Here is a 22,455-nt window from a genome sequence, read left to right as displayed (position 1 = left end):
TCTCTAAGATAAATTCTAAAAACGTTAGGGTTGTAGACAGAGGTGGGCATCACATACTGTAACAACCGATTTGCCCAGCCCTGGAAATGTGAGCATGCATGTGTTACTGTATTTTATTTTATTATTGTTTTTTATGCTTCTGCATTGATACGTTGTCCAGAGTTACTCTACAATATGGGAAGTCATATAAATCAAATCAATCAATGAATATATCAGTTATATTTACCCAATTGACAAATGAATGGGACTCAAATGGGATGAATGGGATGCTTGCTGAGGGTTGTTTTCCCAGACTGGACACACCACAGCGAAGAAGGTGTTACAACTGTACAAAATATATAATTGTAGCACACACTTTTTCCTATTCTCCTGAATTAACTCCACCCTCCTAGGTGTTGCAAGTTGACATGAATAAGTCTTGATGGTCATCCTTATAATAAATACATACTAAAATCTGTAAAGTAGCATGCAACCTTTGCCTCCCTCCAAAAGTTATTGCAATCATACAGATTAGGTGCTGCCTCAGTATGATTGCTCCTTTTCTGGTTGCTATTGAACTACAGGCCAAGGGCTGCTTATTACAGCTTGTGGTCCTGACAGATGACTGATTTTGCTTACCTGTATTAATTGTGATTCACTTCTCACTTCCTAGCCTATTTGTTGTCTTCCTTTTTTTCTCCTTCACACCCACACTTTTTCGTAGGCTAAGGGCAGGGGTGGTATTCACTTACCCCCCCCCCCTTACCGGTTCGCAAATATGAGCGTGTGCATGCTTTGGCTAAAAAAGTGCCTAAATGGGAGGCCATAGAGCCGGAGTGGGTGGGCTGGGCCACCCGCGATTTCCGCTACCAGTTCAGGCGAACCAGTCTGAACCGGCAGAATGCCACCTCTGGCTAAGGAAGTGGATGGGGTGAGGCTGCCTCTGGACATCAGCACTTTCTTAAAAATGTCAGGGTGTAACTCAATTACCCAGACACCTAGAACACCAATGTGCATGCTTGAGAGTAATCTGTGATTGTGGAATGAAGAAGCTCACCTCCTCTCAAATTTTGGGGGTCCTTTGGGAGAAGGGATGAGCTGATTCTATTCTTGGGGAAGTGGCAGTGGAAAGCATTTCTGCCTGGCTGCAGCTGCTTTCCCTGAATGCAGATAGCAACCCTAGCTTCATTACCCACAAAGTTGAAAAGTAAAGAAAAGTCCTTTCTCTTTGAAGGATTTGTGGCTAGAGTGAGACAGCTACATTCCGGAGCAAACTTAATTGACTAATATGTCAAAGAGTAGCCTAGGCATCAGAAATATCATTAGCTCTGAAGTACCTGAATTCTATGCAGCCTAAAACCATGATGGCAAACCTATGGCACGTGTGCCCAAAGTGGAACATGAAGCCATGCCACTTGGCACGTGCAGCGTCGCCCGTTCCTGTTCCGGGTTTCTGACTGCATGCACACATGACGATCAGCTGGCCTTTGTATGTGCAACAGTGCTGCAATTTTGAAGAGCTGGTCTTGCATGAACATGCATGCCAGCCAGCTGATCGTTGCGTGCACGCAACGATCAGCTGGCCAGCATGCATCCACCAGTAACCGGGAGACTAGCTGGTTGGTATGCATGCGTATTCCGGAAACCAGAAGTTCATTTTCAGGCACACGCATATGCCCTGGGCAGCTTCTCATCCAGGTTGTGGTCCAGACGAGCGCATGTAGATGCTCCCTTTTCAGCACTCGCCATCTCTGGCTTAAAACAATACTTTTACAGTCTCTAGCAATACCCAGAGACACTTTCAATACAGCCAGAGAAGAAAAACTAATTTATTATTGGATTATCAGAGTCAACATAAACAGAAACATACTAAGCACTTTTAATTAAAATGTGGAAAATAGAAAAAGCAATTATATCATTGATGATTTATTATGTTCAACTAATGTTAGGATGCAGTTGATCACTTGATTAAGTAACTCCCCCTGGCTTAGCAAAATGTATGAACTCAGTCTCTTCTACACTATATTGCCAAAAGTATTCGCTCACCCATCCACATAATCAGACTCAGTTGTGAGCGAATAATTTTGGCAATATAATGTATTTTGTACTAAGCAAAGGTCATATTTTTTTGTATAATATTTACATTCGCATGCATAAGTTATTTCTGTCGGGAATTTTTCATATGCCTACTATATTTTTCATAAATTTTTAAGTCTACGCTTTTTTTGTGATTTGGAACCACTTTCTAAAACTTTGGAAAAAGCATTTTTGATGCTTATCTCTACAAACAGGTGTTGCAGCCCACCAGAGTCGGACAGTGAGGAGGTTGGGGAGGAACATGGGCCAGTCCTGGAGTCTGGGAAAGGCTCGGACGAGGGCTCTGCGTCAGAGGCAGAGACAGGGCCGAGGCCATCTGGCAGTGATCAGGTGCCTACAAAGCTAGGAGTGAGGCAGAGGAACAGTTGGAGCATGTTCCCAGTATGTGCATGCGCAGAGCTGCCAGAAGAAAAGAACAACTCAGAAATCAGGGTAGACTTGGGAGTAAAGCCACAGATGGGCAGTAAATGGCCCCTCCCATAAGGAATAAAAAAGGAGCGAAAGGGGAGTGGGCTTTTGCAGGAAACAATTTGTTTGTTCGGTCTTTAGATTTATTTCAGGAGTGTGAAAATCTGTCCGTGAATCTCAGAAACTCTGTGTCTTTCCTTGCACAGCACCTCATTTGGGAAATATTTACTTGCCAGTTTTCCAAGATAGATAAGGTCTGTAGTCATAATTACTCCTTTGAAAGACTGTTTGCCAGGCCTTTGCTGAATGTGAATGAGAGGAATTCACATTCGTTTAATAAAAGGGGTTTTGTCGGGACCAGGACTCTGCTTCGTGCTTTTTGGGGAAGCCTAGATCAGAACAGCAGGTTTGTGAAGAAGCAGTTGGTAACCTTCCAAGTTAAGGCAGAATTTTATATGCAGCCTCCACTTTCTTTCCTTCCCTGCACTCCCGCAAGGATTGCTATCACATCTAGTCTCTCCAATTCAGCCCTATCATTTAATCACCGTGAAGATGGTGAGGAGAGAATATGCTGCAGAAAGATTAAGAAGGTAGCAAAGAAGAGCGGCATTTCGACAACAGACATTCCTTCCATTACTTCTCAATTTATCATCAAATTTAAAAATTAAATAGTGCAATATCAACACTTCACTTAAACATGAAATACGTATGATTACAGTGTATCATAAATTACCAAGATTAACATCTCTTGACAAATTAAAATCCGTCTTATTGCTGACATTATTACGCACGCTCAAAACCTGAATAAAGATTAATACTGAAAAGAAATGTTGAAAATTAAGTACTCACATATTCCTTGACATTTTTGGTCTTTACAGCTTTGTAGGAATAATAAGCAGGATACAGCATTCCAAAGACCAACCTATATGTAAAGGAAAATATTTGAATTGAACAAAGGCAGACAGTAATCAGGGTAGTGAAGAGTACATATTACCTAAGGAAAAAAGGAAAAGACGTTCATATTCAGATAAGTGTAATTTCAAACTATGTCTATTCTGATCACAGCTATTGAGCACTGCATTCTCTGGGCATCTCTCATGTGCTCACGCATCAAAACCTGCCTCTTAAAAAATACTGAAAGTTTTTTTCACTAAGCACTAAGATTTCAGATCTTTTCATACCTATTATTTTGCCAGGAAAAGGTAAGAACTACTAGCTGGCTTGAATAGGTGCTATAAGGCTATGAAAGGCTTATACATAAGGAAAAACCAAGTAGAAACAGAAACGATGCATTTCTGAACTAGCCATAGCTTCTTTTTTGACAAAACTGTTTGCTTCAAACAGATAATCTGTCATGTTGTAACTGCTTGACTGCACAATGACTACAAATTAGAGTAAAACATAAAGGTAGACAAGTTGGTTCATTTCTCATTTTCCATGTCAGGGCAAGTGTGATGGAAGAGATCCCATTTTCCACAATTTTGTTCCTAATTACCCTAATCCTGATACTCCAAATGTAGCTCTTTTATTTTAGTACCAGATGTTCGTTATGTAAAGTAGTACCATATTTTTGGAGTATAAGACACACCTTTTTCCCCCAAAAAAGAGGGTGAAAATTTGGGTGTGTCTTATACAATGAATGTAGCCCCATCCACCCCCACCAGAGGCCAAAAAAGTGAGGCATGGAGGCAGTGATGGTCTGTGGCAATCCCTGCAGCCTGCAACAGCTGATTGGGGGTATTCCGGCAGTCCAATCCACCCGCCAATCAGCTGTACTGAATCAGGCTGCAATAAGTGCTGAAGCTGACCTGGCTGATCAGAGTTTGCAGCAGCAATCACATTCAGAAAGCACGCACAAGCAACTGATTCAGCAGGATTCAAAATAATAACAACAATATACAATGCAATACCAAAAGCAGGTTTTCCAAGGTAGTAGTAAATACAAGAAAAACACAAGCAGCTTCACTTTCAGTTCTCACCTAAGCCAGGCTCCTTCCTGTCTCCTTGTTGCTCACATAGCAAATATTGTTTCAGAGACAAAACAGCCCTCATTGGCTGACCTTGCTACCATGTGTTCCAAGTCATGAACTCTCACACACTGACCGGAAGCCATGGATGCTGGTAGGCAGAAGCAGAATTTGTTTTCCCCGCCGCCCATAACAGGTGGAAAATGGGGTACACAGAGGCCGAAAACGGGGCATGCGGAGGCGGCAATAGGCTATGACAATCCCTGCAGCCTGAAACAGCTGATGGTCGGAAGGCTGATCCAATCGACAATCAGTTGCTTGTGCTAATCAACTGTACTGAAATTGAAACATGCTGTTTGCTGCAAGGAGGCAAATTGCTGGGAGGCAGATTTTTTTTTTCTTGTTTTCCTCCCCAAAAACTAAGCTGCATTGTATACTCCGGAGCATCTTATACTCTGAAAAATACGGTACTTTGGAGTACATACATAAAAATACCTTATACTTATCTAAAACTACTGGATGTGCTGAGGTATTTCTGAAATGTTAACAGTACTATAAAATACTAAGCTAAAGAATGAAATGGGAAAACATTCATTTTTCAAGGTAACCTTCCGAAATAAATCTGCTTTGGGATCCAAGGACAAGATGTGTAACAGTATGTGTTTAATTATTACAGGTATACTGGCTGGGTCCATATATTATGCTATGCCCTGGTTTATTTGAAGCATGCTTTATTGAAAATGAAACCTAAAATGTACTATGTTATGGCCTCATGCAATGTGCAAACCAGGCCATTAACTTGATTATGCATTTTTATTATACAATAGCAGAGTTGGAAGGGACTTGGAGGTCTTCTAGTCCAACCCCTTGCCTAGGCAGGAAACCCTATACCATTCCAGACAAATGGCTATCCAACATCTTCTTAAAGACTTCCAGTGTTGGGGCATTCACAACTTCTGGAGGCAATTTGTTCCACTGATTAATTGTTCTAACTGTCAGGAAATTTCTCCTCAGTTCTAAGTTGCTTTTCTCCTTGATTAGTTTCCACCCATTGCTTCTTGTTCTACTCTCAGGTACCTTGGAGAATAGTTTGACTCCCACTTCTTTGTGGCAACCCCTGAGATATTGGAACACTGCTATCATGAACACTGCTAACTGTAGTTGGCCAGTTCCATTATACTTTACACTGCTTTTTCTTCTTACAAATTTATTTAGCTATTTTATAGCCATTGTGATTCTTCTCCATATAAAAATGTTTTCTCTAAACTGGAGAAAATCTGACAAGGAATCTGAAATTGTCAGTGGTGTCAAGCCCCACATCTATGTCCTTTTAACTTACAGGTTATATATAATAATAAAGGAGAGAACCCACATATATTCACACCAACAGCCAACAAACCTATTGCTCCAAGGAACACTTGCCTCAGTTCAAAGTAAGTGGCTAGAAACTAGTTGTAGACACTGAATGGGGTTTTAGAATCTTTTAGAAACAATGAGCCAGGAAAAATATTGGATCCTTACTGCAATCTGATAAATGTATGCATATGAGATAAATCGTATGCCTCTCTGGATCTGTATAGGCAAGCCTTCCTAGGCAAAACTTAGGTATTCAGAATTAAGGTATAATCAGTAGTGACAATGGATGATTGTCTGTTAAAATTAAACTAGATTTACAAACCTGCCTCCATCTCTGAAGAAGTGATTCCTGTTGGGTTGTTTTCCAACCAACCCAGGAAGGAATACAGGAAGAGGAAGAAAGGGAGGAAGGAAGATGAAGGAAGGAAGGAAGGAAGGAAGGAAGGAAGGAAGGAAGTTGTCAACTCGTGAAGTTTCCCTGACCTGCTCCTGAGTTGCCATAGGCAGGGGGATGGGAAATTGCGCCGCAGTTGCACCAAGGAATTTACTCCTCAGTCATAACAAGATGTATTCAGGCTGACCAGGCCAAGGCCATCTCCATGGATACCAGCAATGCCTGGAAGGTAGTGACTTCTGCAACCCTTGAAATTACTTTGTTGGGGAATGTGACCTGGTGACACACTTTGGGGAGAGGGGGAAACAGGGTCAGAGGCAAGACATGAAAGAGATGAAGACAGAGTTGGCTTTATCTAAATAATGCTGATATGGTGCTCCTAGTAAAAGACTGGATTTTTATTGCTGGATGGCTTGAGATTCTTGATTGTGTTAGGGCTCTGGTCAGAACCAGGAAGGAAGGAAGGAAGGAAGGAAGGAAGGAAGGAAGGAAGGAAGGAAGGAAGGAAGGAAGGAAGGAAGGAAGGAAAGGAAGCAAGCAAGCTTGGAGTTCTTCTAATCCAACCCTTTGCCCAGGAGTTCTGTAAGTTCCATAAGAAGTTATCCATAAGAAAAAATACACCATTATTCTTTTTTAACAGGAAAATATATTCATCTGAACTGAAGAAGCTTCTCGGATGAGAAGTGAAACTTCTTCAAGGAAAAATCTCCATAGACATCTCCAGCCGAAAATCTATTATAATTTTACCAGCATTTCAGGATTTTTTAAAAGTTGCCCTCTTTCTATAAGGCTTTTTGTTTTTCTAAACTTAAATAGCTAGCGTCTATTTAACACTTGGGGTTTCCATAGTAGCCCAGTGAACTATGCTTTAAATCAGCAGATGGTTGTTTTCAATTCAAAACAGAAGTTGGCAGCAGCCCAACTCTTTCAAGTATTTCCTAAGGCTTCTATGGCTGTGGAAAAACAGGTTTAGAGCAAATGTATACAACAGTTTATTAAGCTAGACTGCATGTAAAGTAATAAAGTCATAACCCATTTACATTAATCTCCAACATGTTCTGACACTAGGCCCTACCTACGTTAACCATCTAGAAGCCCAACTTAATTCTTCATTGCTTGTAACCATACAGCGATATAACCTTTCCAAGAGAATAAAAACAGTAATAAAAGCAGCCACGTATTTTCTTAATCAAAGCCAAATAGCAGTTTTAGACAGTTTCTTAAACTCTTCCATCAGGAAATGGCAAATTCTTGGTTTATACAATAACAAGATCAATTTTGTGACTTTCTCTACAAGCCAACTCCATAAACTATTCTTTCTCCATCACATTTTAAGGTAAAGGTAAAGGTTCCCCCGCACATACGTGCTAGTTGTTCCCAACTCTAGGGGGTGGTGCTCATCTCCAATTCAAAGCCAAAGAGCCAGCGATGTCCGAAGACGTCTCCATGGTCATGTGATCGGCATGATTAAAAGCCAAAGGTGCACGGAACACTGTTACCTTCCCACCAAAGGTGGTTCCTATTTTTCTACTTGCATTTTTACATGGTTTCAAACTCCTAGGTTGGTAGAAGCTGGGACAAGTAACAGGAGCTCACTCCATTACACAGTGCTAGGGATTTGAACTGCCGACCTTTCTGATCGACAAGCTCAGCGTCTTAGTCACTGAACCACCGCGTGCCTCCCGCCACATCTTAACTGGAAGCATTTGGGGGGTGGGGGAAGGAGGGGAGGTTTGATGGCGATCATTTAATGCACTATCAATACGTTTTTCCAATTTTCTATTTTGTAAAAATTTGCACTTTGTGAATATTCAGCATGAATGCTTGAGTATAAGGGTACTTAATGAATCTTCCTTTACTGGATGCAGAGTTGAAGGTGACTTTGGAATAATAGTCATGATAATTGACCAGATTATTGCGAGTTGAAGTCACAGTTGCATTGAACCGTCAGATCTGGTATTTGTCTTGAAGCAGAGGATATTATCATTATTGTTTGTCATGGTCAAATTACTCCCAAGTGGCCTTGGTATTCTTTGTAGCTACCCCTTGCCACAGGGAGAAAGAACCTGTTAAACTGGTCTGATCAGGTGCGTTATGGACCCTGCTGGGTTTCCAAGGGAATTTGAGTGGGTCCTGAGGCTCTATGCTTCAGTTGCTCAGAACAAGTTGGTAGTGATGGCCTTAGACAGAATCACACCTATTGTTCTGACCTTAATAAAATCACAAAACAGACTCCTTGTCCCACAAAAAAAACCCTTTTTATTTGGTTAATGTGGATTCCTGGCATTCACATCCAGAAAAAGTCCCAGCAATAAGCCTTTCAAGGTTTTACTGCAACAACAGACCTTATCAGTCCTTGGAGAGTTGCCAGGTTGAGAGCTTCCAGACGCAATGCGGTAAAATGAAATACCTGGCAAAGAGCCTCTGTGAGGCATAAAAGATAAACAAATCTTCACGATATTATTATTGCCTCCTGCAAACACCACTCCCCTTTTGCTCCTATTTTTCCCTATAGGAGGGGCTACTTTTGCCTTTACTCCTGAGTCAACCCCTGTTCCTTAGTTGTTCCCTTCTCCTGACAGCTCTGCGCACAGGCTCCAGCTGTTCTTCTGCCCCACTTATCTCCGACTCTGAAGGTAGCTGGTAGCTGTCGATCGGCCCTGGCCCCATCTCTGCCTCTGACGCAGAGCACTCATCAGAGCTTTCCCCAGACTCCAGGATTGGTCCATGTTCCTCCCCAACCTCCTCACTGTCCGAGTCTGCCGCCAGCTCTACTGGCCGGAACACCATTATGTAGTCTCCCTTACAAATCACAGTAGAATTCCAAGAGACAAAGAGGCAGAAGACACATCTATATCATCATCGGAGGAAAACAAAGAGCAAAACCAATCAAGCATAAATAAGAACCTTCATTAAAAGATTACTTGTGGCAATAAAAACCACAAAAAATAGGATCCTGGAGGAAACAGAGTATTTAGATTTTTTTTCAGTCAGATTTCAAGATGAGAAATACATTGAGGTAATATTGACTGTACTTATAAATGGCATTTGGCAGCACTGAGATGGAGGTAGTGCACCTATTCTGGTCCTCCTTAATGTCTCAGTGTAAGTAAACTTCAAGTATAGTAAACTTCATCCTGACCATTTTTATAATATTCTATCTGAAGCATGACCAGGACTGTCATGCTTGACCATGATTGCATAATCATGATTGTTGAGAATAATATAGAAAATAACACCTAATCCTAACACAAATATCAGTATTTAACTACAGTATTTAAAGAAAGCAGGACAGGATTTGCATTTTTTTCTGACAAACAGGCAAAAAAGTTGCCATAAATCTTAAGCAATTGTATATAAGGACTTTTGAATATTTATCATCAGAAACGAAATGCTCGGTTTAGTGGAAGATAAAGATAAAATGTCTGCAAAAAACAACAACCAAGCTCAGAGAGCACCATGGACTCTATAGATAAAGTTGCTGTAGGAGCTTCTTTCCTGTTAAACAGGTTTGCCTTTCCTTGTGACATTCTGTCTGAGTGACACATAAATTATCTCATTACAAAGTGTCTCATTAGCTCTGTGTCTGGGTATGATAAAAGGATATTGTCCTCAAAATATACCTGTATGGAGAAATAGGTCTTTTATCTATTGCTTCCTTTGAACTCCATAAAAAAGGGTAGAATGTATAAAGTGCTCTAACGTATTGGTAAAGCCTATCTCAGTCAAGCCATAAAAAGAAATGTCCTCCAGACTTCAACTGCATATATTTTGTACAAAGTACAAAGATCATTCTATAAGCAAAGGTTTGCTTTGCTGGGGATGGGATAGGTGACTGAAAAGTCAGATTCACTAATCCTCCTCCTCCTCCCCCATCTTCTTTCATATTATTATATATTATATATTATATATTATATATTGTATATTGTATATTGTATATTGTATATTGTATATTATATATTATATATTATATATTATATATTATATATTATATATTATATATTATATTATATTATATGATACATACATACATACATACATACACTATATTGCCAAAAGTATTCGCTCACCCATCCACATAATCACTCAGTTATGAGCGAATACTTTTGGCAATATAGTGTACATACACACACACACACACGCACACACACGCACACACACGCACATATATGCTGGTCTTGTTGTATTTGGGTCTTTTCCCATGTAAGATTTAGATTGTCTTGGCAACATTTTAGCGAGGTCTCACTCACCATCTTCAGGCTGGGTTTTGGGCTTAAAGCGTGGTCAGAGCTGCCATCTTTCTATAAATCCTACGACCACACTTTAAGCCCAAACCCCAGCCTGAAGATGGCAAGTGAGACTTCGCTGAAACGTTGCCAAGACAATCTCAATCTTACACGGGAAAAGACCCAAATACAATAAGACCAGCATACCTACATCTGTGTATGTATGTATGTACGTATGTTCCAGCATAACTCTGGAGCGCCTCGAGCAATTTCAGCCAAACTGGATACACAGATGACTTACCCTCTGGAAACAAATACTGGGGGAGGGGTGGTTGACACCTCTCGTGTGTCTGTGTCTGTGTGTTCCAGCATAACACTGGAATTCCTGGGCCATGAAGGAGAGTGAGTGCAGCGTCCTAGAATGGCAATTGTTTGTTATGTCAGTTCCTTCGCAGCTTCCTCTGGAAAGCCAGCCTTGATATTCACCCTCCGGTAGACCAATGAGAAAGTGCCTGATGGATTTAGCAAAGTGCCAGGATCGTCGATAGGTGGGAGAGAGGAGCGCATGAGAGGGGGAAGGAGCGGGCAGGAATGATGGGCATGAGAGTAGGGGGAAGAATGGCACCTTTCAAAGGCTCCCTGTCAGACAAACGCTTCAGTGTCTATAAATACCCAGACAACGCCAGGTCATCAGTCAGTGTAATAATAAAATGGTGATACCAATAGATGATCACATTTTCTAGGCACAGATGTAGTGGGGTTGGGTTGGAGATTAACAAAGTTAACAGAGTTGGAAGGGGCCTTATAGGTCATGTAGCCCAAAGTTAAAGTTCCTAATATTTAAGACATACTTCTGCAATAAACAATTTTTCAACAGCTTTTCTCCCAGACTAAACTTTTGCAAGCATTCATTTGAACCTATTCTTAATAAATTTTATAAAAACGTTCCTATCCCTCCCTCCCTTGCTGTTTTGCACTTCTATGACAATTGGATATGATATGAAATCGAGATCTCTACTTCAGACATTTGCACACTGGATTCTGCATCAGTTTCTTGTGTATGTTAAAAAGGAATGGAAAGTAGAGTCGGGCTCAATTTTCTTTCCCCAGCAATGATCGGAAGCAACCCTGAAAGAAATAGGTGGAACACTTGAAAACAGTGTCTCTCATTTCCATTTACCCAAGCTAGTCAACAGAAGAATACCATAATGATATTAAAGGCCACTGAGAGATCAACAAAACACCAGGATAAATGCATAATCCTATCCATTCCAAAAGAAATGATTCCTCAACTGTACCTACGCCATTTCAGCACTACAAAAAGGTCTGAAAGTTGGCTGAAAAGGATAATTTCCTTCGCTTGAAGTTCTCTGGTACTGCAGACTCACCACCTTTTCAACAGTCTTCCCTAACAAAGAGATAGGGCAGAATTTGGTCAAATCTGTTGGATCCAGCGATAGCTTGAGGGGGAACCACCTCCTCCGTTGAAACACTGGCATCCACAACAGATCCAACCACATGTCATCTCTCAGGAGGCTCTGATTAAACTAGAAGGAAAGCGAAACTAAAACACAAGTGGCCAGATTCATAGACCTGAGCATTCTGTTCAATAGGCTGAAATTCTACCCAAGTAACCAAGTAAGGACATGCCTCAATCAACTCCATAGGACAGTGATGAGTAAACCTTTTCGTCACTGTGCCAAAAGCGTGTGTGCACTCCCATAATTCAATGCACGGGCAAACCCTCCCCCGCGCCCCCACCCCCAGTGCATGCACATGCAACCCTCCCTGTGTACGCCCCACTCCCACACATATGCTTGTGTGACCAATGTGCAGGGGGTGTGACCCCCCTGTGTGGGCCCCAACCCCCCATGCATGGGTGCACATCTCCCACATGTGCCCTGCTCCCGTGCATGCATGGCAGAGACTCAAAAACCAACTGGCCAGCAGGAGGTGCGCATGCATGTGCGGTGGACCTGAGCTAGGTCGACGGCTCATGTGCCCACAGAGAGGGTTCTGTGTGCCACCTGTGCCACAGGTTCGCCATCACGGCTATAGGAGATACACAGCCAATGTCAAATTCCAAGCAAATTCAAGAACCTCATCTGACACAAGGCAAAAATAATCCTCATAAATAGGCCCCTTTTCTTCTATCAGAAATTTCTATCAGTATCCAATTTAGTTAACCTACTCTTAAAAGTTTTTATTATTATTTTTTAAAATATGGACATTTTATCTTACCTTAAGTAGTATGTCATCTGGGTACAACTGTCTCTGTGCAATAACCATAAAAATTTACAACATCATTCACATTGATATTAATTCTCTACTCTTAGAATTATAGTATATTATATAGTCGGTTAACCTACTCTATTTGCACTCCACTGAAACAAACAGTAGAATACAATCCATTGAAACCTCCATTTTGTGAGTATTTTCAAAACATATGAAATGGGTAGTGGTCGTGACATCATACAAGATGTCTGTGACCTTTGTATTACTGCCTGCAAATATGGCAAGTTTTAACAGCAAACAAGATATGTAATGGGGTCTGACATCAAAACCTTTCCTCACTACAGCAGCAGCAGCTATGGTACTGAGTAGCAGGAGAATAAACACACAGTTTTGCCTAAATCCCATTCCGATTAGGGATTTCTCTGAAAGTTCGTCTTGGATGCCCACGCAGTTGATGTAAGTTTCTCCCAGTAGGCAAAATTATATTTTTGTGGGCATGTATTCAATTTTCAATGCTTTCCATATATAGTAGTTCCAGAATATACTTTTAAAGGCTGTTCGAAAGTCAACTAATATTAATCATAGTGATTTTTCTTCTTCTATGAATTGAAGGATGGTGAAACATTATTCTCTGTTTGGGTAGAAATCAGCCTATTCTCTAATAGTTCCTGCCATTTCTAGAATTATAGGTAGATGATTTTCATGAAGACCTTTCTGATATTTGAAGGGAGGCTTCTTCCCAGTTAGAATTTGAATTTGGGGCAGTTGCCTTTCCCCCCTCAAAATAGATTATAATTTCTAGTTTTCGCATCATGGGGACCTTCTCCAAGTGCCAAAGAAGTTATAACGCTTAGCAGCAACTCCATTTTTCAGTAAAGCACTTCAGCTGCTTTCATCATTTTTCAGTAGCTTTCTTACTTTCTTTCATCACCTACTGTAGGCTCAGTTTCCAAAATTCCTGGCATTTCTGAGTGGTAGGTATGCTAGTGGTCCTTGCAACTGTTCACATTGGTACAGTTCAGTAATGGTATCCTATTATCTTCACTACCGGTTCAATAGCAGGGGTGTGCATGCGCAGAAGGTCCGTCATGATGTCTGGGTGGGTGGAGCCTTGCACCGCAGCCACTACCAGTTCACCAGAACTGGTGCCAACTGGCAGAATAACACCTCTGGTACAGTTACTTGAAATCTTCTCAATCTCTAAAGCTATTCATTTGAAGATTATACAAGTGATCTTTCAACTTTAATATATATTATCATTTGTTGATTAAATCTTATGTGTCTAAGAGTAGTCAAGAATAATATAGAATATCTTATTGTGTAACAATGTTCTACACTCTGCTTTTAGTTAACTTCAAACTTCACTGTCAAACCAACTGTGCGTTGTTTTAAAAAATGAGTTATTTACATTACTCACCCATGTCTACAGACTTATTTCAAATCCATTCTGCCATTTAGGGTTATATGGTTGGACACAAGTTTTTGGTGTTATCATAGACATCATCAGAGGCTTGGGAGTTTTTTCATGTCCATTTCATCAAGCACTATCATGTTTGCTAACACTATTTGGAACAGCTGTTTATTTACTAGTTCAGCCAGTTTTGACCAGTTCCATTTATTGAAGAAACTGTCTGATGCTTTACATGTTGGAATTTAAGATTAATTTTTGCATAATCAGCATCTCACATTGCACATATATATTTGACTAGCTGATAACCCGGCGTTGCTGGGTATTTATTTATAGGGGGGAAATGTCCAGACCTAACGTAATTTTTACAGTTGGATTTTCCTCCTTACCAGAAGGAGCCCCCTTGTGGAGTACTGTGAAGCTGTTACCATGGCAACTCTACTTTGCTGTACAGTAGAAGCCATTTTACAGTGGTATAATAGAAACCATTTTAAGGCACAACAGGCTGTATCTTAACAGAACACAACCTGGGGGGTGTTAGGGGTGTCTTACCCCCACAGTAGACCATGTATACTCCATTTAAGTGATAATAGTTTTAATGTCCAAATCCATTGACAAGAATAAAAGCCACTATTTGGTTTGCATAGGGCTTCAATTTCTGGGTGCTTCTTTTTTCTTTTTTTTAAGTCATAGCATCAATTCCAGAATCTGTCGTATCATTACTTCAGATATTGTAAATTTCATTAGGGAATAGCAATACGTTTAGAAAATGATTTTTCACTCATGATAATTACTATTCATTTTTATATACTTGAAAAGTACCATATTTTTCAGAGTATAAGACGCACCAAGGTTTTGAAGAGGCAAATTAAAAAAAAAGTTTTTGCACTCTGCAAACCTCCCAAAAACGACTTGTTTTTCGTGAATATGGGCCCGTTTCCTCCCCACCCAAAAAGGCATGAATAGCCTTTAGGGGGCTTGCAGAGTGCTCCTGGGGAGTGCCCCCCCCCAAATGAGCAAAAAGTGGCCTGTTTTTTGTCAAACAAATTGTATGCATAGCCTTTAGGAGGCTTATAGAGTACTCCTGGGGGCTGGGGGGGGGGAATTGAGCAAAAAAGGCCCGTTTTTCACTCATTTCTGCCTTTCTGCTGTATTCAGTGTATAAGAGCTGAGGTGGCACAGTGGTTAAATGCAGCACTGAAGGCTACTTCAGCTGACTGCAGTTCGGATGTTCAAATCTCACCGGCTCAGGGTTGACTCAGCCTTCCATCCTTCCGAGGTGGGTAAAATGGGGACCTGGATTGTTGTTGGGGGCAATATGCTGACTCTGTAAACCGCTTAGAGAGGGCGGAAAGCCCTATGAAGCGGTATATAAGTCTAACTGCTATTGCTACTATAAGATGCACCCAGATTTTCAGCCTCTTTTTTGAGGGGAAAAAGGTGCGTCTTATACTCTGAAAAATACGGTATATAAAAGTGAAGATAGGAAGAAACATTGAGGATCCAAAGGATTGACCCTATTCTTGCCAATTGCTTAACATCTGCATCATTATCATGCATAAATCTGAAGAGCTGAATCTGTATTAATTACTGCAACATCGTTAAGTCAAGTATATGTTCTTACTTTCACATCTCACTAGCACATACTAAATAGATGTACCCAGGTAACTTATATTCAATCTAAAATCTTCTTTCAACAATACAGAATCTAAACCAGGCTTGCTCAGCATGGACCATCTCCCCCCCCCCCCCAGCTTTGTATGGCTCACCAACTTTTTTTTTAAAGAAGTAATAAATTTATCAATCTCCTAAATATGTGCTCCTGAGCACCTCCAAACCTCACCGTCCACTGCCAGATCCAGCGCTGCATCCGCTAATGCTAAGAATGAGCTGGTCACTGCACCAGGTATTCCTTTGCAGCAAACAATTATTTTCCACTTATCAACATAGTCCCTTCCCCTCTACTGGTTGTGTAGGCTTGGGTTCAACATCAAGTTGCCCATACTCCAGTGTCCCTTACCAGCTACCATATTTTTCGGAATATAAAACGCACCTTTTCCCCCCTAAGAGAGGGTGAAAATTTGGGTGTGTCTTTTATACCAAATGTAGTCCACCCACCTGCCAGTCCCCACTCTTTGGCCTCTGCCTCCCAGCAATTTGTCTCCTTACAGCAAACAGCCTGTTTCAGTTTCAGCACAGCTTGATTAGCATAAGCAGCTGATTGTCAGTTGGATCGGCCTCCTGACCATCAGCTGTTTCAAGCTGCAGGGATTGCCATTGCTTATTGCCGCCTCCACGCATCCCATTTTACAGCCATTCTGATTCCTGCTGCCCAGAACGGGTGGTAAATGGGGCACGGAGAGGCCGAAAATGGGGGGTGTGGAGGCGGCAATAGGCTATGGCAATCCCTGAAGCCTGAAACAGCTGATTGTCAGGAGGCCAATCCAACCAACAATCAGCTGCTTGTGCTAACCAGACAGTGCTGAAATTGAAACTGAAACATGCTGTTTGCTGCAAGGAAGCAAATTGCTAGGAGGCAGGGGCAGATTTTTTTCCCCTTGTACTAATCAGGCTAAACTGAAACTGAAACAGGCTGTTTGTTGTTTTCTTCAAGGAGGCAAATTGCTCAAGGAGGCAGAGTAAGACATTTTTCTTGTTTTCCTCCCCAAAAGCTAGGTGTGTCTTATACTTTAGAGCGTCTTATACTCCGAAAAATACAGTAATTGCAGCAAGCATCTATAAAAACATAGTATTACATTTAAAGCGAAAGGAAGAATGACAACCAATAGAAAAAGAAATTTTCTTTGGTAGCTCAGGATTGAACTGTAGAGTTCTTGAGGTTCTCCAAGCTTGACTGTTTGTTTGGAGATGTTTCATTACCCAATTAGTTAACATCAGTAAAAATTAATCAGTGAGTACTGATGATGTCACCTAAGTTGGGAATGAACTGTGTGCAAACAAACAAGCTCAGAAAGCATCAAGGACTCCACAAAAATGACAACAGCTAGTCGACTTTGGATCATCTCAGAAAGCTAAATGGGACTTGTTAGTTGTGAGGTTGTGTCCAACCCATCGCGACCTTATAGACAACATTCCTCCAGGCCTTCCTGTCCTCTACCATCCTCTGGAGTTGATTTAAGCTCACGCCAACTGCTTCAGTGACTCCATCCAGCCACCTCATTCTTTGTCATCCCTTCTTTTTTTGCCCTCGATCTCTCCCAGTATTAGAATCTGGTTATTGCTCGGATAGGAAGCCACCAGGAAATCCCACAGCTGTAGAATAGTATTACTATATTTATACCTTTATTTTGTACAATTCAAGGTTAGTGTATATATACTGCTCTTTTTTTCCTCCCCACAACAACCCTATGAGGTTGGCTGGGCTGAGAGAGAGAGGCCCAGGGTCACCCAGCTGGCTTTCATAACTTAAGGCAGGCATGCAACTCACTGCCTCCTGTTTTCAGCACCTTACCCATTATGCTGAACTGGGTAGATTGGTCAACACCTTCCCCCAAAAGGGGGGAAGAGGCAATGGCAAGCCCTCTTGTGCACCACTGCTAAGAAAAGAAGTATGTAGGTGTCTCCTCGCTCTTTGCCTCCATCTTGGGCCTTCCCTCCCCACCCCAAGGGGCCCAGTGGAAGAGGTACCGGCTCCAGACACCGCTGGGAGCAGAAGCCAAGTGGGGGCTCCAGCACATATGTGCCATCAGCGGTCCTTGCCCAGGAAGGGATGCTTGGGAGTAGCCGCGGGCTCCCTCACTTTTCCGGGAAGCCCTGTGAGCCCCATGCTGGTGGAGGCGCCAGTGAGAAGAGGTTCGGCCTGCCTGCCTTTTTCCTTCCTCCCTCCCTTCTTTCTTTCCTTTCTACCTCCCTCCTTCCTCTTTCCTTCCTCCCTCTTCTTTCCTCCCTTCCTTCTTTCCTCCCTCCCTCCTTCTTCCCTTCTTCCCTATGTCCTTCTTTCCTCCCTCCCTTCCTTCTTTCCTCCCTTTTTCCTTAATTCCTCCCTCCTTCCTTCTTTCCTCCCTCCTTCTTTCCCTCCTTCCTTCTTCCTCTCTCCCTCCCTCCTCCCTTCCTTCTTTCCTCCCTCCCTCCTCCTTTCCTCCCTTCTCCCGCTTTCCCTCACTCCCTTCCGCCTTCCTTCTTTCCTCCTTCCGTCCCTCCTCCTTTCCTTTCCTCCCTCCCTCCCTTCCCCTCGCAATGGTCTCAGAACGGGCGCTGTCATACCGGCACCCACTCTCCCCCCCCCGAACTACTTACACAACGACTCGGGAAATGATGCACGACACCATGTTGTTTTTCGAAGGGCTGGGCCTTGGATCCTGCCACCGCCCCCAGAGCACCCAGCAGCCGCAGCGGGCCTCAGTCGGTCCCGCCCTTCCCCGCTGGCCCTCCGGCTCCTCGCCCCGCCGGACCTCGAATGGCTCCCACCGTTTCAAAAGAAAGACAACGGAGCCCCACCCTCCGCCCTCCCCCAACCCGCAACAACTGACACAGGCCCCGCCCCCTCGCCACGGATTGGCCACGGACTTCCTCTGCCGTTCCGTGCCATCGACGGCCGTGCGCATGCGTTTCGCTTGGCCGGGGGAGGAGAGAATGGGTCGGGTGTCTGCGCAGGCGTAGCCTTGTCCTCTTTGTAGGTTCATCGCGAGCAGGGTAAAATTCCTTTTTTTTATAGGGGGGGTTAATAATCCGAATCTTTAATGGTGTGGTTGTTGTCGCCGCCCTTATCTTACCGTCTTTGTCGTTTGACTTAGAATCCCATCCGAACCAGTTTGCATGGGATCCCGAGCATTTCGCGCAAGGCTGGTGGATTATTATTTTTTGCTCCATCCATCGGCTGATTGTTGTTTTTTCTCCAAACCTGGGGAGTGGGGGGAGGAAATGGGGAAAGCGAAGCGAGGTTGGCCTTAGCAATGGAGCCAATGCAAAGATGGGCTTTATGTAACATTGACCTGCGTGCTTCCGGCAAGCGCTTTGCTTTCCCACTGAATTGCAGGAAACGCGGGTGAGGATATGGCTTGCTTTCAGATAATATGGCTTCAGATAGGTAAGAGGTTTCAGATCTGGCAGAAAGGCATCATATATATGTACATTATAGAGTGCTGGGCTGGGTCTTTCATGCTTGAGGAAGGCCTTTGGAAAAATTGAGTAGTGGGCTGAGAAAAATGTCCCAAGGGGTAAGCAGAGGCATCTAAAAATTATATATATATATATATATATATATATATATATATATATATATATATATATATATATATATATATATATATATATATATATATATATATATATATATATATATATATATATATATATATATTATATATAATATAATATATGAGTTCCATTTTTCCAGGTGCTGGTAAGTTTTTTCCTCTTTTCCAAAAGCTGTTCTAAGCTCTGCTTTCATTCTGTCTGTTGTTCTGTTTCAAAGATGCAACTGATAACATAGAAAAGAAGGGCAATGCAGGTAAAAGGAGAAAGCCTTTTTTGAGGTAGGTTCATATCCAGGTGACCTTCTGGCTACATCCATCCAGTGTTCGTCACACTCTGTAATCATTGCTTTTCTGAGATTTTTATCTTGATCTAGTAGTCCATAGCCCTATTGCTTCTCTGAGATTTTTTATCTCGGTCTAGTAGTCCATAGCCCTATTGCTTTTAGCTCTATTGCTTATCTTGGTCTAGTAGTCCATAGCCTTGTTGCTTTCTTGCGTGCTGTCCAATCTATCCAAAGTACTCAACGAGATTCATCTGGTTTAGATATTTCAGAATCGGCCAAGGTCAGATAAGAGCCATCACATAGCTGAGCCAATAATTTATGGCTTCCCCATCCATTCCTCTAATAGTTTTAAAGTAGCCTTCTATTTCCATGATCCTTACAGTACAAGAACCTCATCTTCAGAATAGTATATTGAACGATCTTCAGGGGAAGTACTTTGTGGATGGTGTATTTCTTGTTTCTCATAAGGCTGTGTTTGCACAATTCACTGAAATACACATTTCGAGTCTACTGACTTGTATGAACCCAGCCCAGATAATTAAAGACCAGTGAGACCTGAAATCAAGAAAATTGAGTAATTGGGTCTAACAACGGTTAAATGTCTTCAGCAAGGTAAGAGTCACTGCAGATTTCAGGATTTTTGTGAGTAGATCTTGGAATTTTATTGTCGCCTGTAATGCTTATCTCTAACCAGATAATAATAGAGGAGTGGAAGTCAAATAGCATGAAGGTTGATATTTGAGAATACAAATGTTTTGGAATGAAGGATGATTTCAAAGTGTATGAAAATTAATATTTCCTTTATGAAATATAATGGTGCTTTTTTCTGTGATAATTATTTTGGGCTCCTCTGCTATTGCTGTAGTTCTGTGAACATCTACCTTAAAAGATTAGAATTTTAAAGTCTACCAAATGTACGATAGGCAATGAACTTTACTAGGCTGTTGCATCTGAAGATAAATGTAGTAAATGTTCTACTGAGCCCTTACATCAAATAATGCTTGAAACAATCATATGGGTAAGGGGCTGTTGAAACTTTGTCATCAGTTGTTTGAAAATGTATGCTGCTATCTAGAAGGTAAATGTTTCACCGAACATGAGGAACTGTATTAAAGGGTCGCGGCATTGGAAAGGTTGCGAACCACTGCTCTAGGAGCTAAATTAACTATATGTAGACTCTTCTATCTTTTCACCGAAGCCCACATAAAAAAGATTAACCTGGGAAATAGTGACTGGCCCAGAGTCACCTGGAGCTTCTAATTCTGGAGCGGGGAGGGCATTGCATTTGGTTTTTCCTAGTCCTAATTCAGTATTTTAACTATAAAATGTGATATTTTAATAAGTTGAGAGATGTTTAGATTACTGGTACACCATCTTTGCAAAAATGAAAACATAATTGCTAAACCAAAGCTAATACATGGTCTTATTGACCCAGTATAACAATCTCATGTTAATTATAATCTTAATACAATTAGCACCCTTCCTGGAGCAATAGGTATGGAAATGGCTTGTTTTCAGATTTTCTAGCACTAGTATGCTCTATTTCAGTGATCCCAGTTTAGCATCTATGCTACTGATTCTAAATTCACCCTGGAATGAATTGGCAGATCCCAATTATCTCTTGTCTTCCTGTGAGCAGTTACGGTACTTTGGATTATGAATGCTTTGGGGCAGGTGTGCCTACATGTGCTAAGTGAGTCAGAGCTGGGTGTGTTAGTTACCCACAAAGTCGTAGCTTGTTGTCTTGATGAGACAGTAGATTATTTGCTGCTTATATTCCAATAAACCACCTTCATTTGTTTATGAATGATAAGATTTGTTGTGTAATATGAGAAGACAGATTGTGCAAAACATTTGATCTCCAGTGTGGAAACCTGAACTTTTTTCTTTCAGCTACACAAATTGGTGAAGTAGGCCGGAGTCCATGTTAGTCTAGGAATGTTTATTTATTTAAAAAAATATCCCAGAGAGACTGAAACAGCATGAAAGCTATGTGTGCTTTGGCAGTAAAGTCTTGGCTTGTTTTTATGTCTCTCTATAAATGGACAGAAAAAGGAACACACATGTAAATAGCAAGGCAATGTGGTTGGTCTGAGGGACATGGCAAAGCCGTGGGGGAATGGAGGCGGGGGAATTAAGCAATAGGAGTTGAGAAGCAGATTAGAAGGTCAAATGTGATGGGAAATAACCTTATCTACGTATTTTTCAGAGTATAAGACGCATCTTTTTCCCTCAGAAAAGAGGGGGAAAATCTGGGTGTGTCTTATACACTGAATACAGCATTTTTGGCCTCCCAAAACCCCGGCCCATTTGCAAAAATGGCCGTGGATAGCCTTAGGAGGCTTCCAGAGTGCTCCTGGGGGCTGGGGAGGGCAAAAATGAGCGAAAAATGGCCTGCTTTTTGCTCGTTTGCCCCCCCCCCCAGCTCCCAGGAATCTTCCACAAGCCTTCTAAAGGCTTTGCATGCCCTTTTTTGACAAAAAAACAGGTCCGTTTTCACGAAAAACTGGTCATTTTGGGGAGATCTGCAGAGTGAAAAAACTTTTTTTTCATTTGTCTCTTCAAAATCTTGGTGCATCTTATACTCAGAAAAATACTTGGATGAGACCAAAACCTGTCAAATGCAACATTTATTTTGTCATGGAGATCCATCCCTTTTCAACCAGAAAACTGGCTGAACTTCTCAATTAGCCGGGTTTGATAAGCAGGGAAGTAAAGAATAAATGAGAGGATGCGGTGGCTCAGTGGCTAAGACACTGAGCTTGTCGATCAGAAAGGTTGGTGGTTCGAATCCCTAGCACTGCATAATGGTGTGAGCTCCCGTTGTCTCAGCTAATGCCGACCTAGCAATTCGAAAGCACATAAAAATGCAAGTAGAAAAAATA

The 22,455-nt window shown here is 41.8% G+C and overlaps 2 protein-coding genes across 2 annotated transcripts in view; one reads left to right on the top strand and one right to left on the bottom strand.

The window, feature by feature from the left end:
- REEP3 (receptor accessory protein 3) overlaps positions 1-18,515 on the bottom strand; it is a 44,151-nt gene extending 25,636 nt beyond the window's left edge. Inside the window, 2 exon segments of the mRNA XM_032231844.1 lie at positions 3,334-3,406; positions 18,328-18,515. Coding sequence (XP_032087735.1) covers positions 3,334-3,406; positions 18,328-18,359 — 105 coding nt within the window. The 5' untranslated portion in view covers positions 18,360-18,515.
- Positions 18,516-18,643: 128 nt separating this feature from the next.
- The window catches only part of JMJD1C (jumonji domain containing 1C), a 130,873-nt gene continuing 127,061 nt past the window's right edge, over positions 18,644-22,455 (top strand). Inside the window, exon 1 of the mRNA XM_032232310.1 lies at positions 18,644-18,723. The gene's annotated coding sequence lies outside the window, so the exon portion shown is untranslated. The remainder of the gene's footprint in view (positions 18,724-22,455) is intronic.

The sequence above is a fragment of the Thamnophis elegans genome, chromosome 15 (assembly GCF_009769535.1).
Source record: "Thamnophis elegans isolate rThaEle1 chromosome 15, rThaEle1.pri, whole genome shotgun sequence".
In the NCBI taxonomy this organism is placed as follows: domain Eukaryota; kingdom Metazoa; phylum Chordata; class Lepidosauria; order Squamata; family Colubridae; genus Thamnophis; species Thamnophis elegans.
This window is presented reverse-complemented; position numbering and strand designations above follow the sequence as displayed.